General features: G+C 34.8%; 1 protein-coding gene across 1 annotated transcript; it reads right to left on the reverse strand.

Moving 5' to 3' along the window:
* Positions 1 to 450: 450 nt before the first annotated feature.
* LOC138708987 (uncharacterized) lies at positions 451 to 27,142 on the reverse strand. Its single transcript, XM_069839414.1, has 12 exons — positions 26,927 to 27,142; positions 24,844 to 24,926; positions 22,423 to 22,585; positions 22,074 to 22,194; positions 20,549 to 20,759; positions 19,042 to 19,262; positions 16,249 to 16,450; positions 10,459 to 10,646; positions 10,079 to 10,271; positions 8,197 to 8,424; positions 1,649 to 1,864; positions 451 to 858 (listed from the first exon to the last, which is right to left on the reverse strand). The coding sequence occupies exons 2-12, from the start codon at positions 24,911 to 24,913 to the stop codon at positions 698 to 700; spliced, it is 1,974 nt and encodes a 657-aa protein (XP_069695515.1). The 5' UTR covers positions 24,914 to 24,926; positions 26,927 to 27,142; the 3' UTR covers positions 451 to 697.
* Positions 27,143 to 27,228: the final 86 nt, after the last annotated feature.

The raw sequence follows: 27,228 nt of genomic DNA on the forward strand, positions 1-27,228 counted from the left end.
CCTCCCCATCCAAACCCACGGACAGTGGTGCATCTTTGCGGGTCTCGCTAGCCTCTATGGATATATCATAAAACTGGTCGATATGCGTACTGCATATCGAAATAACTATACTTTATCGATTCCAGTCCATATTGGAATATAAGTACTGTAGTAATCAAGGAATGGAATACGCAAGCCTCACGCAGAATAAAATGCTTATGATTATGTTGACAACAATGTTCCGGCGGTGTAAATCCGCTTTAACAATGTTGTCAACATATGTTTACAATATTTCTTTGAGGTCTACCGCTCAATGATAGAAGACTACTCTTTGTTGTGAATAAGTTGCCAAAATAAATGTATCCAATATTTACTACTGTTTTTTCGTGTTCTTGTTTACAGCATATATTGTCAACACATGTTGCCAACAATATTACGCCGGTGTGAATGATTTCAAGAAGTTATCTCAGGTCATTTTATTAAAAATGTATAACTCGTATAGTAGTCGTGTTATTTAATATTATTTTAGGTATCTCTGTGTTTCTGTGATTGCATAACTTCATATTTTAAACGAGACTCGACAATAAATATTTACAGTATTTGTTCAATAAAATTGTGTAGTACTTCTTAGAGGATAATATTATAACGGTATTCTCTTTGTTGTATGTTATTTCTTAATTCGTTGTCTTTTGTCATAATGAGTTTCAAATAGATGCTTCTATTTTCTTTTGCGTTTCACTTTCACTGGTGGTACATAGTCTCCACATTTAGGAAGTCCAGAAGGCAGACTTGGATGCTCTGATGGATGTCCAACTTGTATTATCGTACCCATGCCAACTACATTGTGGTACATATAGTGGCAATGGAAGAACCAGAAACCTGAAAGATGAAATATGTAACCTAGTAACGAGATAACAGTAAGACAAAAATATATGTTAGATACGTTTAAATTATATGATAGTTCTTCTCCTATAGGAAACGTAACATTTCATCATCATTATCGTGTTAAAAAAACGGAAGCGTTAAAATAAATTAATTAATTAATTAGAAAAGATTAGTAGGAGCGGAATGGGAAAAGTTTGGAAGGAAATGGAGCAAAGTGAGGAGTAAGAAGAACTTGTTGAATGTTGATCAATTATCATACCTGTAAGGTTTATCTTGTCTCAGTAGCAATAAAACTAAGTCCCTTCAAATGAGGGTGGATATTATGGGAGGGTTGTAAATTTTCAGGATTCCTTTCAAAACCTTGTTATTGTACAGGCTACCGGAACTCAATTTCTTGAAAGACAAGCTCAGTGACGGAACTGCACAGTACGAAGAGAGATATTTTGTAATTTTATTTTGTGCTACAGAATGTATCAACTAGTCCCTTCCGCCACTGGATGGATGGACGGCACCGCTCCACTCCCCCCATCACCATAACACAGACGAAGTAAGACATATCTCCTTTCTCTCTCTTTTCACAGTGAGACAATATCACACAGACTTTAATACTGTAGACGCAATCTATTTTTAATCTTGCAGTTTCAGTTTTGTTTTATGTTTCAAAGTCAATTTTTTGTAGCGTGAATATATTTAATTCGAGAATAAGTATCTAAATCTTCTATTATGACCCTTTCATATTTATGAAAATTCGAAAATGTAAGTAGGCCTGATAGACTGATATCACCTGGATTGTGGGCGATGAACCTGATTACAGCATATCCTTTCGAAGGAACGGCCAAAGTATCCTTCATAACCGGGTTTCTCGGAAATGGGAGTTCTTTTGCCCTTAGAAGTCCATTAATGTCTTTGGCATTCATCAGTGATGGAGGCAATTTCCCCGCGGATATAACGTTAAAACCATACCCATGCAGATGAAACGGGTAGCTCAGTGAACCATCGGCTGAAAAAGAAAAAATAAATATCTGTAGTTGTATACTTAGTTTTGGACAATTTTTTACATAGATGTTTTAAACTCAATCGAGTTATTAGCGTCCAGGCGCTACAGTTGATATAGTAACGTTAAATAACAAATAATGAGAGATTCAATTTTAAATCGTGTAACTTACTACATAATGTCAACACAATGAGTTACGAAGTACTTCTTCATATGTTCAAATGTCACATTTCTTCTATTGTCCCTCAATTGTAGTCCTACTCATACATTATAAAATTTCTCTTCACGTGATAGTGACAATAATATATCGAAATTTACAATCTAGGTATTGTCTGAATATAACTCAAGATTACCAGGTAGAACAGAACTCAGCATACTAAAGCTACTGTACTTCGTGTTTTTATTTTAGAGCACAGTCAAATTTAACAAATCTGGCAGCATTTATTACCATGCGTAGGAAGTTCGTACCAAAACAGTAGATTTCAGTTGAGTACTGCGGGGAGTATAAATGTCACCCGCGCCTCGCCCTGCTCGCGCCCGCTACAGACGATACGCAGTTCACATAAACAACGCATAGTATCATTCTGTGGAGCTGCCTGTGTACAGTCGTGGATAGTTTGAAGAAGATTGTTAATTTATACTAATAGTTTAGGTTTTGATCAAAGTGAGCTGTTCTGTTATTATTTTATTATTTAAGTAATGCTAATATTACGCATGATTCCAAAAATGTAAACTCATCAGTTATTAAATAATTATGCAAACACGTTTATTTTTTTCGGATTATTCCTCCTTAAATATTGGTTAAGCAGCGCCTATGGTTCAAGTACTAGCACGCTGGCCTTCCATCCAGATGGCCCTGGTTCGATCCCTGATCAAGTCTGGGTGGAATTTGTGGTGGACAAAAAAAGACGTCGCTAAGGGTTTTTTCTCTGGATACTCCCGTCTCCCTCTTTCATTCCGCCAAAACTCTCGACTTTCCACTGATTTTATCTAACACCTAGTAAAAATAGACTGAAATGATGTCTGGGAATAGTACGGGTTTCCGATACTGATATAGGTTCTAAGGGTTTGGGGCTCCGGACTTTGGGTTCTGGCTCGCCAGTAGTTGATGGGCCCTTACCTGCAGAACCCAAGAAGGATAGCCCGCCTGTCAGCGTCGGATTCACGAATGCCGTCCAGGCCATTTATCGGACTTGGAGAATTATCGTATGTAGGACGTACAATGGGCCTAAACAGCCTACGTGCAAGGATTCATCCCGGATCCAGCCCTCGTAGAACGAATCAATCAATAATCTACTTTTATTAATTTTCCTTATTTACTTCTTTTATCTGCATTTGTCTTTTGTATTAATTTGTATTTCTTATGGTGTGGAAGAGTAGGCCTGGTGGATTTAACTGTACCCAATTAAATAAATGAATAGATTGATGATCATATTTTCAAAACGACACTTGTCCATGCCCACAACTTTGTAGGAAATCGCGAGAAACGCTTTTAGGTCTAAAATTTCTTACCAGCTAGGCAAGAGAGATGAAACCAAAAAGATTGGGCGCATTTAGAATCAAATGGGAGCATGAGACCTCTTTGATTCCAAAGCTGGAACTATATTTTGTAGTAACTTTTGCTGTTTACAAGAGAAAATTTGATTTAAATAGTTACATTCAACACCAGATTTTAGTGGTTTGAAGGGCGTTCTGAAGCCAAGTCATGACAGTTATATGTAAATATTTGAAGAATGCATGGACACAGAAAGGTCATTTCGTTATCAGGTAGACGAGAGACGTTTTGAAAATGAGTACTTCAATTGATAATGAAATATCTTTCTGAGGGCTCTCTTTTCTGCTGGAAAACAGGGTGATTTTTCCGGAAAACAAAATAAGGGATGTTCAAGAAACCAGTACCTGCTTAAAAATTTGTAACAGCCCACAAGTGTACATTAAAAGTGTACATAAAATGCGAGAATATGTAGGAATACTGTTAAAATGTCCAAAGAATGACAGTTATCCCTTGAATTATGCAATTATTGTTTTCTGTTTCAAAGTATGTAGGAACATGTAATAAAATTTGAAGTATTCAAGAGTAGGTAAAATATATTTCAGTCTTTTTTATGGGCGTTTCCACGTATTTCACGTGGTTACCAGCACCTACTTCTTTTGTCTTCCTACAAAGAACAGTACCGTTAGATAGTCTGCCCTACTTACCGGACAATGCGGATCTTGCGGAAAATGGCTGACTACATACGAAGTGTATGATATTTCAGCAATAACTAACATTAACTCAAATGTAATTCTACATACAGAGTTACTCACTAAGTTTCACCGTCACTAATGGATCTCATTCTTCAGGCATTGTCGGTAAGAAATTTAATATGAATACAAATGGGAACAAATGTGCAGTTGTTTCTCATTTTGAAAAGTGCCGTTTTAATGTCTGCTTCTACTGGCTGATTAAATGTTGGTTAACTACGAAAGGACTACGTGTCTCCGTTATCTTCATACTTTATACACGTAAAGACATTAACACTCACACATTAAATGCAAACAATAATGAAGCCATTCTCCTTTTAAAACATCAAATGTGAAATAGAGAGAAAAACAACAGATATCAACACAAAGACAATCACTGTATCGTCCAAAAAGAGAACTTTTGTTCAAAATTCAGAATTATTTCGTGGTATTCAACGAAAAATAGACGTCTCTTTCCATCTTCTAACTGCACATGATTGCCTGGCAAACATCTAGCGAACAAGAATATCCTAGAGTCAGTGAGTTGTGTTTAATGCTAGAGCGCTGAAGAGTCTCCTCTGGATGTGTGTGAAGCCCTGACACATGTACTGTTACAAAATATTGGAAAGCAAGACTGATAATGACGTCAAAGTTCAATCTTGCACACTGTACAACAATAATACTGCGGTCTTTAAGAATCTGTCAGTACTCTAAACTAGAATCGACATTAGCCTCAAACATAAAGTGGGCCTTCAAATTGTGTCCGTCTAACTACACATAGTATGAGTATTCTAAGATCAATCGTTTCGAACGCAAGATTCACAATTATTATATTTCGGCCTTTCTGTTTTGTTATCTGTAGGGTTATTTTAGAGCTAGGAATTTTAGATGAAAACATTTTTAAAAATTATGTCTTAATTTAGTTTAAAAACTGCAAAAAAGTGAAAGTTTCAAATGCAAATATTCATTACAAACAATACCAAAACCAATTACTTAAAACACAGTGTAATTCACAAGAATTTACGTCCCTTATAGAGCTTATTTCCGAAGACATTCTGAGCAAAAAAGTCATATAAACACTTGTTCTAATCTCAATATTTTCAAAGTTACATTAATTTGAAGTTGTTAGTAAAATACCTTTTTTTCTTTAGTTTTAAGGGTAAAAAAAATATTACAAATAGAGAAGGAACTATTCAGAAGTATAATTTCTTTAATTGACTAATGTGTTCTGAAGCTAATCATGTGTTGTTAATTGTTTTGCACAGTTTTTATTTTTCAATTTTTAACTAAAAATGACATTTTTATGCACTTATCAAAAAAAATTGTTGCAAATCATACGACTTCAGAAACTTGATTCTGTACAGTTTTATGCATCCTAATGTACAGTCTTGAAGAATTTACAAGAGTGGCGTGATTTGTAACAGTTGTTGTGATAAATGCGTAAAAGTGTGTAATTTTGTTGTTAAAAAGTCGAAAAAAATTCTGTACGAAGCAACTATGGAATTCACAATATATTCTTAGCTTCACAATACTAGATAATTAAGGAAATGATACTCCTGAATAGTTCATTCTTTATATGTAATATTATTTTACCCTTAAAACTCAAGAGTAATGGTATTTTACAAACAACTTCAAATTAGTGTAATACTGAAAACATTGAGATTAGGACAAATGTTTATATGACATTTTTTGCTCAGAATGTCTTCGGAAATAACCTCCGTAAGGGTCGGCAAATCCTCGTGAATTACCCTATATAATGATACAAAATTCACTTACGTATTAACAAGTCTGTCTAAAAAATTTCTCAGAGCACAATTACAAGATATAACTTCAAGAACTTGACGGCGATTAGGGGATACTTTGTATTACATACAACAAGTAATTAAATTTATCAATACGTTAGACTCAAACTGCGAAAAGTTAGATAATATTATTTTACGGTTTTATTCTACTCTTTGTAAGATTTAACTTAATATCACCGACAGACAAAGAAATGTAGCGCAAAAAAAAAAAACATAACAGTGCCGGAAGACAAACAAATGTAGCACGAAAATATTGTGTACGTTCGTTTTTACGCAGAATGAAGCAAGTGTAGTCGTCTTTAGACGCTGACTATCATTTCTGTAATGTATTCCTTGTGTCCTTTCCAGAAACGCTATCATCACAGACTTTACCGTGATTAAATCAGTTATCACCTAACAATGTGTAAGTAAATGGTGCACCCAAATTACATTTCAACTATGGTTATTTTTAACCCTTGTTTCGTAACCCATAATAAAATAATACCTTTCTATCTGAGTAAAGGCCGGTTCACAATAAACCGGGAACGAGTACCAGAATGAAAACGAGAAGCAGAGGACGTGAATATGAAATTTTTTTATTCACAATAAACCGAGAACAAAGACGACTATGCATATCGATATGTATGTCAGTAACGATATGTGAAGTCGATATTACGCATTATGATGTTATTTGTGTATAATTGACCAATGGCGTTCTCTCGTGAGTACAAGGCAGCCTACATAAACACAGGTTAACCAACTTCGAAATTTCAACTGAAACATTTCATTAGGTACGGTACTATAAATGTGCCCATCTTTATTATCACAACCTATTTTAAGTCTACCATAACGTAAAATAATTAGAGAAGAAACATTTGTAATAGAACAAAAATTAACACAAGAGTAGTTATTGAATTGAAGCATGAATATGTAGTGTGTAATACCAATACAGTAATAAAATATGATTCGCTTACGATCGGTGTTCAAAGATGCAGCTATTGAAAGCCACGTATTCTCCTTCATTTTCTCATCTTTATACGAGGCGCGCCGCTTATCGTAAACGTGAGGATTTCAATATTAGAATCTCATCAAATAAAACTTGCTCCATGATGCACAGCACAGAACAAAATAATGCATAGGTTATGTCACGGTCTTCTTGCTACAAAATATACGACGACAAAATAGCTTTTAGATGTCACTAGAATGAATCTAGTGGGCTGTGATCGGAAACGTGAACGCCAAAGTTGAAACTTGGCTAACTCTCCGTTCCCGATCTCGGGCTCCGGGAAGCTTTTCGTTAATTGTGAATGCTCACAATTTAACAATTTTACCGTTTTCGTTCTGATTCTCGTTTCCGGTTTATTGTGAACCAGCCTTAAGATACACCTCGGCGTTAATATACAGAGCATTCGCCAGGAAACAAAATTTCACTCAGGTAAATGTCGTCGGCATTGTTATAGATCGAACGTGACTGCCGAGGAAATAGTGTGTACTTTTCCCCTGAATCGAGCCTGGTAAGCTTCTGTGTAATGTAGATAACAGAATCTGAAGGGACGTGAAGTTTAATAATAATAATAATAATAATAATAATAATAATAATAATAATAATAATAATAATCCGTGGCGCTACAGCCCCTGAAGGACCTAGACCGACCAGCCGGCTGCTGGCCTCACGCCCACATGTCGAAGCAGAGGTGGACGATCATCCAACCAGAATGGAGGTATCGTGTGGTTAGCACGATGATCCCCGCCAGCCGTTATAGCTGCCATTCGCAACCGGATTTCGCTACCTATCGTAGCTCCCCAAGTGCATCACGATGCTGGGTGGGCACCGGTCCCATACACTGGCCGAAATTTCATGAGAAAATTTCTTCCCCCATGAGGACTCGAACCAGCGCGCATTCCGTAATGCGAGTCCTAGGAGGATGCCTTAGACCGCGACGCCACGGCGCGGGACGACGTGGAGTTTAGTGTATTAAAATAAAGCTGTCTTTCATTCAGTACAATTCAGTTTAGTCCATGGTAATGCAATACAGGTTACAACAGCGCCTTTTCATTTATGATTCGTATATTTCGAATAAACCGTATAAAAGTGTCACAGACGTAGGTCGACTATGTTTCTAGCAGTCAACAGTTTCTGCAATTATTATAAGGTAAACCAATAAGTTACACGTGTTAATGTAATGTATAAGTCGAGGGATTTTATTGCAGAAAGCTGACGTGGTGATCACCGCTAAGTGGGTTGTTACTTGCCCATGTCACTTTTCGAACGTTGCCGTACTAAGCGAAACCTGTTTTAAAGCGTACACCCATTAGAAAGCAACAATTACTCACACATATCTATCAAGACAAGTTGCACAACGCTGCCCAGTGCAATGTGTATGACTGGCACACAAGTGCAGACATCCTTCGTGCCTTGAGGACAAGTTGGTAGACCGTCAGTTCCATTTGGGCAGAAAACGTGCCTCGGGATGTCATAAAACTGAGTTACCATCGGCGACGGAGGCATGTCTTGTTGAATGTGGTTTATCCAGGGTACCAGCGTCAGATTCCTTCCCAACTCTACAAGTATAAACACAAAGTTAAGAAGATGACACGCATGAACTAAGTCGTGTGAAAAACATTGTAATGATATGCGTACATCTGATTCTAGACACCCCATAATACTCGTAACATCGTTTCTCTCGATGCACTTAGGAATATTCTACAGTCGGATAACTGTGGGAGAGCTGCCGGTACCTGTTCACGAGTTTTCCAACTACTTACGGAGAAAAATTGTTTTGTCGAACACTACTGTACATAGGCCTACTGTAGCTATTATATACTCGTGTTTCTTTTAAATTTAGAATTCGAAAATTTGTAAACACACTCCATCAATCTGAAGTACACTGACAACATGGTATTGTATACCACTTTTTCAGTACGCTCCAAAAAGGCCTAAGACATTCTGCTGTATTAATCCGAAGTAAATGTTTTGTCTGGTAAGTTCACAAGCAAGGACTAAGTTATGAATGACTCTACCAATAGCGGCAATTCACATGAGATGGAAATAGGTTTTTTTCACTTCTTTTAGATAGCCTATGTACCCTTTGTTATTAAATGGAATGTTTTATTTATTTATTTATTTATTTATTTACTTACTTATTTATTAAAATATTTATTTATTTATTTATTTATTTATTTATTTATTTATTTATTTATGTGGTGTTATGGTATTAGCTGATATGTTTGTTTTCCTCATTTTACAGGAAAAAAATTTTAAAGTTTGATCTTTCAGGAAAAATCAAGGATACATTAGCGAAAAAAAATGTATTAGTATTCGTGTCAGCTGCTAATTGAAGTAGACATACCATGTTTTCCCATAACGTTAAAACCAACATTTTTAACATTTATAACCGATAAAATATTTTGCCATAATAAATTGTACATGTGTTTCAACTTGTCATAATATCACAGATTTATTGATTTATTTATTTATTTATTTATTTATTTATTTATTTATTTATTTATTTATTTATTTATTTATTTATTTATTTATTCATTTATATGTCAAAATAAAGTAAGTTCCTAATTTTAAAATTTCCCTTAAAGAATAGCCGGGGTGGATGATGGATGGATGGGTGGGTGGATGGATGAATGGATGAACGACCGAAGGAACGAGGAGAGGAGGAGAGGGTGGGGGGCGAGAGGAGGAAAGAATGAACGAACATCTTAAATGTTAAATTTGACTGCTACATGACTTAAACTGGCTTCCCAATCATAACAAGTCATTTTACAACTAATTATTGAAGATACTGACGTTGAAACCTAAGATACTGATATCGGAAGGTGCCAGTGAAGTTGTTCTCCTCCAAAGGACGTTTGTTTCCCCTTCACTTTTCAAGTCATTATTCATCATTAGCGTTAAATCGATATTTTTCTCTTCTCCAAAATATTCAACTTAAAAGGTATTTTAACTTATGAGGTATTTTATTTTATGTTTTATTATTATTGTGTTAATTTGTATTATGTATTATTATTGTATTGTGTGTAAAATTGTATATGTGTTGTAAAATTGTATTGTGTATTGGTTATCATTTTATTGTGTATTGTTAATATTGTATATAACACTGCCACCGGGTGCTTGCCCACTTGCAGTGTAAATAAATACATACATACAAAAGAAACGCCAAATGAAGGAATGTAATTATGATTACGTAACGCTGAAGCAACTTACGAAGATAATCAGTGTACATTCCTTTGCGGAAATGTTCGCTAATAGCAGGACGATGGAAACCGAATCTGAGCTCTATGTTGTAATTCGGTTCCTTCGCGAAGATTTCAGTTGGAATCTCCAGTAAGTTGCGAAGCTGGGTTATGCAGATTCTCCTGTCATCGGACCGGCAGTATCCATCAACTGGATTTAAAACCTGCAACACAGCACTGAAATGATTCAATGACATAAATGCTGTCCTCTCGGATAGCTTAGTGCTTTTTTTTTCTTGTTAGGAGGGAGGGAGGGAACATCCCATGCACTACGACCTGAGGTCTATTGTACACCCTCCTATATGGGATGAGTTCCTGCGTGCAGTAGATTCAGTATAGATTATTACTTACTACACCAGTAGGATTGAAGTTCTGCACAGTTGGTCTAGGTGAAAGAGGATCGCCTTTTCCTGCTCCATCGTAGCGCAGTACTGCCACCTGGCAGATGTCTCTTAGAAAGCATTTGTCCATTCCTCTCACTTGTATCCAATAGTTTGTAATTTCATTTGAGGCATGCAACACAAAGTCATATCTCTCCCCTGAAACACATTTTTTTACAGAATGATGTTCACTATACTAAATCACAAAAAAATGCAAGAGATGTACAGCTCGATTCAACGTTATTGGTCCCTGTCCTTGTTTGTTTGGTTAGTGAGCGAGGTTTTTGTAGCGTCATAAGAAAGAAAATTAATCACAAATGTGTATAGGAGGGGAAGAGGAAGAATGAAAATATTATGCTCGTAGCTTAAGGTACGGTCACACATTGCTACTTTTGCTGCGTAACTTCTGTACTGCAGCTGAAAAAGTTGCGTGTCGTGTTCACACGTAAGCCAAAAGTAGCGTGCTGCACGCTACTTTTCGCGCCACGCAACCCGAGTGCTACAAAAGTTGCAACTGGAGGTTGCGAGTCTTTTGACACACAAGGCGCTACTTTTGCAGCCGCAATCATGCTGCAGGTTTCCATCTGCGTGTTGACTTCTCAATATACATTTTGTGGTTATGTTCGCATTATTAAGAAACTCATCCGAAAGCTTCCTTATCTATTATTTGCTTTTCTGTCGTAACTAGTATTCAGAAACTGGCATTATTTTTACTATAAAGCTTTTAAAAACGCCTATATACTTAAATGATAACCAACAGCATATTCGCGTAATCAATGCTGGCAACCCTCCTTTTGGAACTACGCCACGGAAAATTAAAAAAAAAAAATGAATTATATTGTCAGCAATTATGCTCAGACTGTGTTGTGTATTTAATAACTGTTACAAATAATTTATTTTTATCACATCTAACATTAAAATATATCCAAACAATAAAAGTATCATTGGCACATTTTGGTGGCAACACTGGTTGCAACCGCCGCAAAAGTTTCAACAAAACCGATATCAAAAATGCTGCGGCTGCAACCCTGAGAACTCTGTTCACACGTCGGCGTCGCTACTTCGAAGCTGCGCGCAACATGAAAAAGTAGCGGGCAGCAGGTTCGGCAGCCGCACTTTTCGGGTTGCACCGTTGTTCACACGTCGCAGTACCAGAGTTGCGCAGTTTGTCATCATGACATTGTTTAGACAACAGATGTAAGTGGTTTTTATAACGGGACGTGTGGAAGAATATTGTGTTGTTAAGACGGAGTGTACCGCGACATGATAAGAAGAAAGTGTTAGGTGTTACGACTGTGCGCCCTAACTTGTGTGACCCAGTCCGCCAATAGTGATGAGTTGATGACTAACTCGCTCCTAGTCTGTCTACTTACTTTTTGCAGGGGCCAAAATTCCTGAATCAAGCTGTAATCCAATGTAGGTGTAGGGTTACAAGACGACAAAATGGTAGATTTAATGAAACAGAAAAGCATGTATAGTACGGATCAGCTTACTTAATATCCTAAGGGTGAAACCTAAACATTTTCTCCCATTACTACATATTATGCTAGTGGATTATGGTGATTTTCTAGTTTGCAGGTTGAATTTTCTTTTGCCAACTTTGTTTCGAATTTCGGTAGGCTACTGAGTGAGAAATACTACACGTGGTAGTGATTTTCTAACTGTTATGTTGGTAACAGTTACAGTAGTTGTAGGTAGTGCAAATTCTGAAAATTCAAATTGTTCTAGGTTTCTGAGCCAATTACTGGAAGCTAGTGAAATATGAACGTACTAATAATTAATTGATACCAGTATTAATGTTAATACATAATAGTTATTTTGTGTGTTGCATTGCGTTGTGGTTACAATTCAAGACTATGGTCAGGTAACGGTAAGTGTAAATAAATATAACATACTTGATGTGATACAAGCACTTGGGTGATGGTAGAAATGACATCTACATTTTAATTAATTTATTTCGTGTTTAGATTCTTAAAAACGATTGATAAATTGGCAACTTACTAGTGTTAATTATATAAGCACGTGTGGCTTACAGCTGTTTCGGTGTATACTGTACACCATTATCAGAGCCTACTAAATCATAGTGCAGTCTTGCGATGGTGACTAATAATTGCGAGCGAGAGCAATTTTATGCCCGCTGCGCGCGCGCGGAGCGCTTTTATCTGTAAACATTGCTAAACGATGTACAGATCTTAGAACACAGCGCATCATGGCGGAACGGAAGCGCTTAAAGCTTTCAAGGAAGAGTGGAAGATACAATATTTATGCTTCGAACATGGTGATGAAGTCCAGTGTTTGTTGTGTAAAAAAAATATCATTTGCAAAAAAAAGCAACATAAAACGGCATTATGAGACGCAACATATATAGGCATTATTCAGGAGAAGAGAGAAATAAATTCATTTCGGAATTGATATCGAAGGCAAATTAATTTACATTTGGGTCAGTAGATTGTATCTAGATTCCTTTTATTTTTTTATTTTTAATGTATTGTTGATGTTTTATTTGTTGCTTGTTTCTGGATATTTACTTTTATTAGACTACGTGTTTCTTTAATTTAGAAATAATATTTTATCTTTGATTGCACTTTAACTTATACTATTACTAAGCTCAAAATGCTAATTCACTTCTATTCTAATAACTATTTTCAGGATTTTGAGTAAATATGAACTAAACATTTTGAAAACTTTGATGCAAGGAGTTTTTTTAGTAACGTCAATATAAAATATACTTAAAAATATAATTTCAAAACTATTAGACCTAATTGCACCAAATTTTGTACAGATGATATTATTATAGATCTGTTTATATAGTTTAAATTTCACAAATTTTGGCCGAAATTGTGGAAGTTTTAAAAGTCATACATATATCCCCTTAAATGATTGATCCCAAAAATTACGATGGCTCTCAATATCAATTATTAATTTAATCAATTTGTTTTTTCGTGTTACGTGCATCTCACAGATCACTCTAAGAAAACTCATTACATAATCACGACTGGAGAGTAAGGACTACATTTTCACAATCACACAATCAATATACTCTATTTCAATCAATATTGCCATTATTATTTTTTCAACAAATACTCAAAAGTACTTAGAGATCACACACGTCGAGCAGGTAGGCCCTATTAATTTCTCCTAACCAATGAAGTGAAGTATTTACATAATAAATAATTGCTTTTAACAATAAAATGGTTTACATACAATTAACTTTTCCTATTTCTCCTTTTGTTCCTAAAAAAGCCCTTCCCTTTGCGATTTGTTTATATATGTACATGTATATTAAATAACTTAGTAATTAGCCCTATTACATAGCCAGAAATTTAATAACGCAAGTTATTGTAATAATTGCTGCCTTTATTCGCTGCATGTGCATGTACATCCCTGTTGTCTACGTTACGACGCTACGTAGTGGATGCGCTATATGCGCTCGTGATCAAGGTCGAGCTCTTCTACCATGATTGGGAGCTAATATCGTCTCATCCCGGTCATAGCGTCATCTTGATATCGCTGCCTGTTGTGAGGGTGTGTTTGTGTGTTTGTTAGCTGCAAGCCACACGTGCTTATATAATTAACACTAGTAAGTTGCCAATTTATCAATCATTTGTAATTAAGTGTCAAAGTAGTGTACGCAAGATTCAAGATGGATTTAGATTTTTATTACAATAACGTCAAAGAGAGCAAATAGCATGTCTGTGACTCCTCCAAGAAAGAAAGCGTGTGCCATTCAGAGTACGCTTTAGGAATCTATAGTTCATTTGTATAATGAACTGAAGAAAGAAGATAATGAAGAAGAAATTATGCGTACGGAGACAGCAATAGTTATAACTATAATAGCAAAATTATTAGAAATAGGGGACTAAGTATTCTTAAGCATATATTTCTAAGTGGCATTCAGTTTTCGGAGCTTGTACTAATCATTTCACATGATCAGACAAAATACATTTTTAGGTTAGGTCTCTTGAATCGTAAACTGTTTAATCAAAGCAATGAATTTCATGTTGTCAGAAAAAATACATTTGAATATTAGATCATATTAATCTACTAAGTACTAACATAATGTGCGAGAGGTCCAGGAGGAAAATATATTCTTTCACAAATTAATGAGCCATTTAGAAAACACCTCCCAACATAAAGATGAGATGTGGTATATAACAAGAGTTCTAAATAGCCCCCTTGATGAGTAAATAAGCAAGACATCGTTATTGTTAATACTAATTATTGTTATTATTATTATTATTATTACTATTACTTATTATTATTGTTATTATTATTATTATTATTATTATTATTATTATTATTATTATTATTTATTTCAGTACGTAGCATTATGATTTCACCCTCATTGGTGATATCTGGTATTAGTTGGCAACACTGAAGAGATGACCAAATTAGCCTTTTAGGAACTACTCTTCCGTGATCCTCACTATAACTCAGACAAAATTTTGTATATTTAAGACACCAGAGTGTTCACCAGCGTAGCTCTGGCGGTAGCTCGTTTGTCAAATTATCCGACGTCGCATTCGAGCGTAAGTTATAATCTAGCTTTGGGTGATAACTAGGGCCGTGACATGAGTATGTATTAGATTGAAGGTGAACACACGACGCCGGACAGAATGTATATATATATATATATATATATATATATATATAAAACATTATTTGACAGTTATAATATAGTATCAATAAATTAGCTACAACAGGGCATTAGTTTCATGCAATATAATATAGTTAAATGCAATATAAAACTGATAAAATAATATATATAATTATTTGACAGTTATAATATAGTATCAATAATTAGCTACAACAGAGAATTAGTTTCATTTAATCCTCATAATCCTCCCGTTAAAATTAAATGCAATATAAAACTGATAAAATAATATATATATAATTATTTGACAGTTATAATATAGTATCAATAAATTAGCTACAACAGGGCATTAGTTTCATTTAATCTTCATAATCCTCCCGTTAAAATTAAATGCAATATAAAACTGATAAAATAATATATATAATTATTTGACAGTTATAATATAGTATCAATAATTAGCTATAACAGGGCATTAGTTTCATTTAATCCTCATAATCGTCCCGTTAAAATTAAATGCAATATAAAACTGATAAAATAATATATATAATTATTTGACAGTTATAATATAGTATCAATAAATTAGCTACAACAGGGCATTAGTTTCATTTAATCCTCATAATCCCCCCGTTAAAATTAAATGCAATATAAAACTGATAAAATAATATATATAATTATTTGACAGTTATAATATAGTGTCAATAAATTAGCTACAACAGGGCATTAGTTTCATTTAATCCTCATAATCCTTCCGTTAAAATTAAATGCAATATAAAACTGATAAAATAATAATAAATAATAAAGACGTAATCACTCACTTAATAGAATTTAAAAATCCTCTGTTACATTTCTTGGTGAAATTGAAATATGTAACATGAAAAATATTTTCAGTTGAAGGGTTCAGAACCATAGTGGGCCAAGCGCCATTTACTAAAACTGTAGAAAACAAGGGTTAAAATGAAGTTATTACCATAATTCAATGGAAACATATAGCAAGTAATATAAAGTATACACATTCAAATTAAATGATATGTGAATCTTCATTAAGCTATGGTATTCATTTAACTTTAACCCTTGCTTTCTCCGTTTTTAATAAATGGCGTTTGGCCCACTATGGCTCTGAACCCTTCAGTTTCTGTGAATTTATTATACGAATTAACATTTACTTACCAGAGAAATATTCGATGGAGTCTACGAGGACAGGTTGGATAGGATTCCCGTCAGTAGCTATGACGAGGAGTTTGTGTCCCTCGATCTGGAACCTCGCTGGACAATGTGTGCACATACCCCCGATGAGGCGGAATCTGTACCGCTTACCTTTGCGCACGTGAAACACTTTCTGCGGAGTCCTTGTCAAGGTGATATCATCGCTCTGTGGATAAAGTATATCATAAACATTTTCACTCTAGTTGTCCTTGTTTTCCCCTTGTTCTCCTTGTATTCTCATTGTTGTAGTATTATTTTGTCCTTGCCTTCTCATTTTTGTTCCTATATTCTCCTTGTTCTCATTCTATTTATTCTTGTAATATAATCTGAGGAAATAGTGTATCAGCGGAGAGGAAAAATAACAGGGTTAGTTATACAGGGTGATTCACGAGGATTTGCCGTCACTTACGAAGCTTATTTCCGAAGACATTCTGAGCAAAAACCGTCAAATAAACATTTGTGTTAATCTCAATATTTTCAGAGCTACACTAATTTGAAGTTGTTTGTAAAATACCAATATTATTGTGTTTTAAGAGAATTAAAAGAATATTACAGATAAGGAAAGAACTATTCAGGAGTATAATTTCTTTAATTAGCTAGTATTCTGAATAGATATTATTTTAATGTACCGAAGTACATATGATATTTCCATGCAGATATTCTGCGTCATCATTACTCTTTCATCGTAGTATTCTGAAGCTAAAAATGTGTTGTGAATTCCGTAGTTGCTGCGTACAGAATTTTTTTCCCGATGTTTAACTACAAAATTACATTTTATTACGCATTTATCACAACAATTGTTATAAATGACGCCACTCTTGTAAATTATTTAAGACTGTACATTAGAATACATAATTAAAGTGTAAAGAATCACGTGCCTAAAGTCGTATGTTTTGTAACAATTTTTGTGATAAGTGCGTAAGAATAATGTAATAAAATTTTAGTTAAAAATAGGAAAACAAAATGTGTACAAAGCAATTAACAACACATTTTTAGCTTCAGAATACTAGCCAATTAAAGAAATGATACTTCTGAATAGTGCATTCTCTATTTGTAATATTTTTTATCCATAACACTAAAGAAAAAAAGGTATTTTACTAACAACTTCAAATTAGTGTAACTCTGAAAATATTGAGATTAGGGAAAATGTTTATATTACATTTTTTGCTCAGAATAACTTCGGAAATAAGCTCCATAAGTGACGGTAAATTCTCGTAAATCACTCTGTATAATAGTAAAATGGAGAAAATGGGTAGTCTGACAAAAACAATGGTCCTCAATGCCAGACGTATCATCCCTCAGAGTTTGGTACAGAGATTCTGTATCACTCTGTATAATACAGTGCAATCGAAAAGTCCCTCCGCAGCTCTATTAGTTCTAGCAACACTAGATTGCAATCTTGTAGAAAGTTGGCACTCTCCTATTCTTCTTCGTTCTCTTTCTTGGCCTCGGGTTCAATTCAATGATCCCATGTAGCCAGCTAAATTCTCTAATGTAAAATTGTATTCTCTTATGTACTGAATAAATAGCACCGAAGTACCGCACCGACCGGTGACTATTTAAAAAAAAAAAACATGAATGAGTTGTGGATGATAAACGATGACAGTGAACACGCCTGCACTTCACGGAGACAGACCGATGACTCCACTCTCCTATTCATTCCGGTTTGACAACCTCGTACCCCCAGTCCATCATATACCGGTATAGTCGGAGGCACCGATTTTGGCAGATGACCTCGATGACATTTCCAGTAGGCGAGCCAATATTGTTTGTGTAAGCTGCGAGAATGAGATGTGATAACATTCTGAGTCGTTCATATTTTCATAACAGCAGCTCATATCAATTATCCTTATTATGAAACACACCACGGTACAGTCCTACTCAAAGAATACCTTTAATAAATGTAAATGACTTCCGTTCGCAATGATTTTACTATACGTCTCCTACATTTTCTAAATTAAATTAATTCTTCATTAAAAGGAAAAAGCATTGCATTGCGCATATATATATATATATATATAATCCTATCCTTACCAGATCAATATACAAGATTTGTCCAGTAATAATCTAGGGATCGTCTACTGATGGTGCGAAAATTCAAGTTAATGAAATTACGATTCTTCTTAATAATCAAAATATAATTTGGTTAATTGGGTAAAATTGCATGTTGCGGTAGTTAGATTTATATAAGAGTATAATAAATAGGATTGTAATGGATAATACAAGGACAATAATTTCTTCACACGCACATTGTGAATAGAACAGAGAAGAAAGCATTTTAAAATATTCGAAATCGTACAAAATATCGGAGAAACCAATTTTCCCTGCACAAATTGCACAATTGAAAAATATAATTACCATTCACAATAAATACTGTATTTTATGGATTCTAAAAATTTATTTATTAATCTAGAGGTATTGGCTGATAACTATACTAAATTCCAGCACAACATTCATTCAGAATATGTAGAAATTACACTTTGGATTTTACTAAATGTATAGGCCTACTATGAAAAGGTGTTACATACCCCCTCCATTTCACATTAAGAAAATCCATCTGCCAAAATTCCTGGCGCGACCTTTACTTAGCGGCCAGTGCTGCCACTTGAATTCTCTGCCTAGTGAATTCTCGGCTACACAAGCACTGCGGAGAGACTTTTTGATCACAGTGTATAATTACATATTATATATTGGTATATAACCAGTCAACAACAAATAAGCAATAAATAAAGAACACAGAGTGTGGGAGTGACGCACCTTGTATCTGCCCAGCCCGTTGATGGTGTAGTACATGCTTTCCTGACTCACTTCCCGAAACATAAGGCCAGGTAGCCGTTCCTCAGCTTCACTGTGGGTCCAGTCAGAGACGAATATCACATGTGCGGGGCAGTCGCGGTCGTAGAGCCCACTGACGGGATCGTCCTCCTTGGGCTGCCTCACGATCAGGCTGCCCTGCAGACCGTTCAACTTCTGGAGCCCTGAACCCAGAGAGGAAACGCAGTCGGTAATCTTACTGTGCAAGGAAGTAGTGTTTGTGACTAAAACCTTCAGTCACGCATTGCATTCCTCTCGGTCAATAAGTCCGAAAACAATTCTCTGGTAATGGTCTGTCATATATCCTTGGAATGGTGGAATGTAGAGGGTAAAATATGATGGAAATAAAAAAGAGGAATAGAATGTAAGTGAAGATATAAATAGGAAGAATACGAAGAGAATTGAAAATATGGTGCAAAAAAGGAATGTAAGTAAGAAGACAAGCTAATGATATGAAAGGGAAAACAATAGTATAAAATAGGATAGCAGAATAATAACACAAAATGTAGACAGTGCAAAATTAACACGTTCAAATCTCTTAGGATAGCACGTCAGTCAGAGCTGAGCAGTATTTGAAATGTCTTTGAAATACGTATTTAAAATAATAATAATAATAATAATAATAATAATAATAATAATAATAATAATAATAATAATAATAATAGTAACAATACTTACTTACTTACTTACTTACTGGCTTTTAAGGAACCCGGAGGTTCATTGCCGCCCTCACATAAGGCCGCCATTGGTCCCTATCCTGAGCAAGATTAATCCAGTCTCTACCATCATATCCCACCTCCCTCAAATACATAATAATAATAATAATAATAATAATAATAATAATAATACTTTATTGTCAGAACAAAGATACATATTGCATTTTATATAAACACCCCCAGAAAGAGTAAGTTACAATTTTGTAATTTGAAAGGATTTTCCAAAGTATTTCGTATTCGTTATTTTTTTACTTGGTTATTTAACAACGTTGTATCAACTACGAAGTTATTTAGCGTCGATGGAATTGGTGATAGCGAGATATTTGGTGATATGAGGCCGAGGATTCGCCATAGATTACCTTACATTTGCCTTACGGTTGAGGAAAACCTCGGAAAAAACCCAACCAGGTAATCAGCCGAAGTGGGGATCGAACCCGCGCCCGAGCTCAACTTCAGACTGGCATGAATAGTGTAAAATTCCTGATACCAGCAGGAATATATTTTAAGGATTATGATTTATGTGTTACTAAATTATAATCAAAACATTTGAGCTCTGAAACTAAATGCTCAAATTTCTTTATATATCTCGCCACGTTTTTTTAAATAAAAATGTATTTTCATTATTTTAAATACGATTATTTGAAATAAATATATTTTGGTGTGTTTTAGAGTATTTTTATTTGTATTTAAAATACAGGGATGCCAGTATTTTATCCACTTCAGACGTCACTCACCGCTGTGAGAATGCCAGTAGTTGGTTCCTTGGTGATCGGCAAGGAAGACATATCTGTACTGTGCCTCATCAGGAATGGGGCACTGGCTGATGAACGGCACACCGTCCATGTACGATCTGCCTTTCATATAAATCCCATGCCAATGAATAGACAGCGTTCTGGCCAGCATGTGATTCCTAACGTCAACTATGACCCAGTCCCCGAGGCATACCTGAAAATAGAACGTATTTATACCAGTGCTGTCGATCGATCAAAATATTTAATCGATTAACGATATGAATTTAATCGATTACTCGAGCTTTGATCGATTTTAAAAAAGTTTTAATGTACTGTAATACAGAGTGTCCGATTTTTCTTGTGCACCTATTATAATTTTTTTGGAAGGTATTGTAATTTCTTGTTTTTGAGCGTTATGTTAGAACGAGGGGCTAACACGAGTGTGTAGATTTGGTGCATGCATACTTGAATCATGTTACATTGATTACAAACATTAAGACGAGTTCAAAAATGTATCACAATGTCACCTTTCTAATCAATATAAGTATGTAGTGCTATTTGAAAAATTGATGACGTCACGTGTATCTTGTACCATAATGTAGTTACATACATTAAATCTCTACACTCATGTTAGCCCTCGTTCTAACATACCTCTCAAAAACAAAAATTCCAATATCTATCCAAACAAAAAAGTTGTAATATGTGCACAAGATAAATGGGGACACTCTGTATACAATTATTATTAAATTTCATTTGTGGTCGGTGATAAGCATAAGTATAAAATGTTGTATATCTGTGTATATATTGTATCGTTACGTTACAAAACAATATTATTTTAATTATTTACTAACATATTTATATGTAGGCTTATAATTTATTGTGTCAATTTCTCCGGGGATTTTTTAGATAAACGCAAATAAAAAAAAATTATACTAAGACTCACCTACTTAATACTGCTTCATCCATGATTTTAAACATGTGAGTGCATTCACATGCTCTGAAGTAAGTGCTGCTCTACGTTTAGTAACAATGTTTCCGGCATCACTAAGCACGATTTTTTTTTTCTGTCAAGCACTTCTTCGCGATCGTTCAATTAAATCCAAACGTTTCACGGAGTTTCCTCTAAAATTCTCATATAATGGAGTTTTCACTCTTCATAGACCATAGAAATTTGATTATTTTTTCTTCAGCAAACTAAATACAGAAGCTTCATCTACAAACTCAGTAAAGGAACTGCAACAATGCAGCAGTCAAAACAGCAGACTAGCTTCTATTGTAATCGGGTTACAAAATTTTAAAAAGAGACACACAGTATAACCATGGCTAAGGGATGAGAGGGGCGAATCCAGAGAAGTATGTGTTTCATATATTAGGAAGACGAGCTGACAAGATGGAAGTTTTCTTAGGAAACCATAAAACTTAATAAGGGTTTTGCACTATACTCAGTACGCCGTTATGCGGATTTCCCACTGAACTGCTCTATTGGGTCCGAAGTCTCGAAGCCTGATAATGATATAAGTGTAATCACGTGTATGCCAGGTCCAGGCAGCCTCCTGTTCGCCGTCAGAATGCCTTTTTCGAAGCCGTCAGCCGTCACACATTGAGGCCGTTTGCAGTCCCTAGGCTCGTGAAGACATTTCCCGCACGCTCTGAAACACATTCACAATCGAAATGTAGAAGATGCTTCACAAAGAAATAATTTTAGTTTGTAACTTCATAAGCCCTTTTAGTAAAAATGGGCTAGATTCTGAAGGTTACTGAAATACAACTGTTTGATTCCCAAAAGTGAGTAAAACAAATTATTATTGTGGTAATATTAAATCACTTTTCTGTCCATAAAATCTGGAAACCCGTTTTCTCGAAGGCCTCATACTCACGCGGAGAGCACGGCGTAGTTCTCGACGACCCAGTTGTAGTAGCAGATGCGGTTGTCCCCCTTAACGCACTCTCTGGCACAGTGCTTGGTGTCGTTTTTTGGAGACAATTCGTACTGAAAATCCACGTCGTCGGGCTGTATGAACCTCTCCACATTCAACGTTACTGCAAAATCCAGTGCAGAATAAGAGACGTTCTCTTTCGAAATATATGAGGAGCATCGTTTCAAAACGTATTATGTGCAACTTAAAATTTTTTTATACGAACGACGAAAAACTGGATTACTCGTAAACCGGAGAAGTTTTCAAAACACTACACAAAACCATTTTCAAGTACTGGTTTCACAGTTTACAAATATGACGACTTGGAACCATAAGACTTCACAGCATGAAAGATAAATAAATACAAAGTAACAAATTTAATTTCGTCCACTGATGGCTAATGCTTCAATTTTTTTTTCTTGCCCCGTGATTTTTAATGTTTATTTTCCAATAGTTTTTAATGTAACTGTAGGTATATTAATTTCATCTATTAAATATAATAGTCGTACTTAATACGTTTTGAAACGATGCTCCTCATATATAGCATTATGTAAAAATAAAGACGCGGAATGATACCGGGATGAATATAGGAAGGAATGATATTCATTTCTAGAGATGTCAATTTAATCGATTAATCGAATCCATTAATAAATTAGTTTTAAAATCTGGTTAATGGATCAAATGTTTTAATCGATTAATGAAACCGATTAAAAATTATTCCGTGGTGAAGGAAATATAGCCTATCTATATTGTGGAGTCTGTAAAACACAAAATCTGTATACAGAGTGAGCTGTAAGTAATGTCCTTAATTCTGGTGAATCATTCCTTCAGTAAAGAGCAAAAAAAAGGCAAATATCATTTTGGTGTTTTCCAGGAAAACGTGTATTTTAAAAACAAGAATTATGAGATCGTGCAACGCTGCATCAGCAGGGAGTGCACATTAAGTTACGTTGCTCTGAACAACCCCTTCACCTGGCTTCTTGAAGATCGTTGTCATATACTTTCAGCATATTCCGAATCTCACTTACCGGTGGACAACAATGACGTCACGCTGCAGCGAAATAGGAACAAAACTGCTGGAAGGTTCGATGGCTGTCATGGGACTGTACAAGTTGTTAACTGTGCTACGCTATCAAGATTTTGCGAAATTTCCGTACTGTCATCTCATTCAAAGAAAATAGAGTATAAACAATCTATTTTTTGAACCGGTAGTAATAACTGGTCCGTTGACATGTTCGCTCATAAGCCATTAACATATTGTTTTTACGTTGTGCTCATTACAAACAATACAGCAGAACACACCGCCATGACACAACAGTGTACGATGTCATTCGTCTGCTAATTCCCGCCCTATACAAGAACCAATCAGATTCACTGATGGCGGCTGATGGAGACTGCCAACACCTCTGCAAGCAAATGGCACCGGTGCGACAGCGGTGGAGCATCAGTGATGTCATCATTGAAATTCGGAACACCGTGATGCCATCAGATTGCTCAGCGCTGAGATTCGGAATACGCTCTTTGTTTTTAAACTTGTACGAAAAAGTACACAAGATATACTGTCTAATTTTTGTGTTTAAAGTGAGTTAGAAAACGAAAAATGAACACTGCTCATTTCACGATAAACAAAATCTTAGACATTTTAAAATAAACTCTACAACCTAATTTTAATTAAATGTTCGGAGACAGAGACGATGAGATATGCTTATGTCAAACTAAATTGACAAATATTAAGAAATTATTTTTACAATCCCATTTAAATTGAATATTCTAGAGATCGTAAACAATAATTATGCTTATTTAACGTTATGAAGACAAAACTAAAATTACTTGAATTATTTATTATCATAATACACTGCTCTCTTAAATTGACTGAGAATAATGGGAATTAAATCAATTACTTTCCCAAAACATGCTATGAAATGTTTACAATAAAACAAATTTTATCTCGAAAAGGAAGCAGAAACAAGCAAAATTGTATTAAACCTTTTTGTTTGAAATATCTCAAAGAATAACCTCCTGAAATGAATGACATTACTTACGGCTCACCATGTATATTTGAGATTTTTGCACCGTATGAAAAATTAGTATATATATATATATATATATATATATATATATATATATATATATATATATTGCATATTATGTAATAATAACTAAAGAAAACACTATAATCTAAGACTTATGTCTCACGCCTTAAAGTATTTCTAAATGGTCCATTATAAGGCTGTGAAAATTACATCAAATTGTGTATGACTTTGTTTGTGCATTAGCAGTTTCAATATTAGCAAATGTATATTGGTTTTCTCCCGTGCGTTCACGTACAGCACAATGCACCAAGAAGTTTTGAAGCGACAAAATAACAATTAAATATTTTACCTGTTTTGTGTGCATCAGAGTATTGGACTACAAGTATGAATATTACGAACGGTATTCTTTTAAAGGCCATCGTACTATGAGCTCTGAAAAAAAAATACAAAACACACAAGGCGTAAGTTACAATAGGCTATTTACATTCCCCACTACATTTTATAATTTGTAGGACAAAGGCAAGAAAGAAAATTAATAATACAACGGAATACTTCTTGATTAAATAATTAACAAATTCGCAAAATATTCGCGTCTTTTAAAGTCTATGCTAAAATTCAATCAGACAAAGAAATAGCTAAACACAATAAATTTAGAAATTTAAATTAGATAAACTTATTCTGTCCACAAAATTAAATTCATTTAGGAAAACAAATAGCATTTATTACCCATTGCATCAATCATTGCCGTTTTCAAGAGACAAATTGGCGAGCTTCCTTGTTGATAAGATTGCTGAATGGAGATTGATTGCGAGTGAAATATGTAGTACAATTCATGCGTAAAGAAACGTCAGCAGCAGTTCGTGATAACACATAAAACGAATTTAACAATAATAATATTAATAATAAATAATCAATTTAATGCAGTGGTTCCCGAAGTGGGACTGTATAAGGAGTTGAAGGGGATCACGAGATAATTCACAAAATAAAATTAAAAACGCCTTATTGACATGAATTTATTGTGTATTTATGAACACAAACATAAACAACGTTAAACATAAACGTCAAAAACGTTTCAGTAGTTATAAAGTAAAAAATTACTAATGCGATATCTCTGCAAATTTTTCAGAAAGAAAGTTCTCAAATTTAGACTCTGTATCCGAAACACACACACAAATTCAACCGGATTTCTCACTTTGTTTTGATGCTAATCATAAAGTACGAGAAACTTATTATGTATAGGCCTAAATACGAAGTTGTAAATGTTATCGAAAATTTAAGAGCTTCTTTTGCAAGCTCGAGGTATTCTTGAATTCTTTTGATTAAAAAAATATATATAGTAAGTATTTGTCTCTCTACTTGCCCCGCGTAAACGGGCCTTTATATCAGTACTAAAACAAGTTCATAATCTACGGTAATCTAAGATCACTGTTATACAACATGAATAAAGTTAGAACTCTATTCGTTTCCTTATTTTCGATGAAAAGTGAATTCTGGTGATGTTTATGTAACAAAATATTCAAATTTAATAAAAAGGATTGAAATAAATGATTGGTTGATTGGCAAATTTACTCGTGTTAAATTATATATAAGCAACTGTGGCTTACAGCTGTTTCGGTGCTTCTTCACACAATCCTCAGAGCCTACGAGATCTCGGCGTCATCTCGAACTTCGCTGCCTGTTGTGGGGGTGCGTTTGCGTGTTGAAAAGTCTTGAAAAGTGGAGTCAAATAGTGTGTGTGTTCTGAAATTGATCTGTGTGTTGAGAATTTAACGAGGTGTGTTTTAGTGTGTGTGTATATTTCATATTGTTCTAGTGTCTTTTTTTTTTTTTTTTTTTTTTTTGGTGGTTGTATGTGTAGGATTTCCATGTAGGATTTTCCACTTTCCAACATGCAAACGCACCCCCACAACAGGCAGCGAAGTTCGAGATGACGCCGAGCTCTAGTAGGCTCTGAGGATAGTGTGAAGAAGCACCGAAACAGCTGTAAGCCACAGTTGCTTATGTAATTTAACACGAGTAAGTTTGCCAATCAACCAATCATTTATATATGTGTCAAAAGTAATGTACGCAAGATTCAAGATGGAATGAAATAGTTCAAAATCCAATAATTCTAGCCATATTCATCAGCATGTTCAGTTCATAAATTTCTCTTGTATCCCGCACCTATTTTTGATACTTGCTACTATTGCCCATGATTTCAGTGTAATTCCATTAATACATCAAAGCAATTTATAAAAACGTTACATATATTTCGCCAGAAAGCTCTGACTGTGATAAATGTTTACGAAGACGATAGCTTTGGAAACAATCACGAAATACGAAACTAAAATTATCAGTTGTTTAGTCAACTGCCCGAAGACAGGTTTGAACCTCATAAGTGACACCAACAAGGCAACTAAGCCAGGAAAACAAACTATTTACTCTACACTTACCATTTGAGCGCTGAAAAATTCTCGGAACTGCTTAATTTTTAAACTTCATTACTACAGAACAAGACTAAGTATCTTATTCATGATTGTTTTCGCTGTGAAATTACTTGCACGGCACTAAAATGCTTATCAGCGATTTCCTCATTTCAGTAACGAAACTTTAAACTAGTATTTATATTCATATGCACATTCCATGCACAAATGAGTGTCTGTGGTCAATGTTCAATGTTATGGATTGGTCACACTTCCCAGTCTTGTTTTAAATACTCATACATTGTTATTCGTTATTGAGTCGTTAAAATCTT

The sequence above is a fragment of the Periplaneta americana genome, chromosome 1 (assembly GCF_040183065.1).
Source record: "Periplaneta americana isolate PAMFEO1 chromosome 1, P.americana_PAMFEO1_priV1, whole genome shotgun sequence".
In the NCBI taxonomy this organism is placed as follows: Eukaryota; Metazoa; Arthropoda; class Insecta; order Blattodea; family Blattidae; genus Periplaneta; species Periplaneta americana.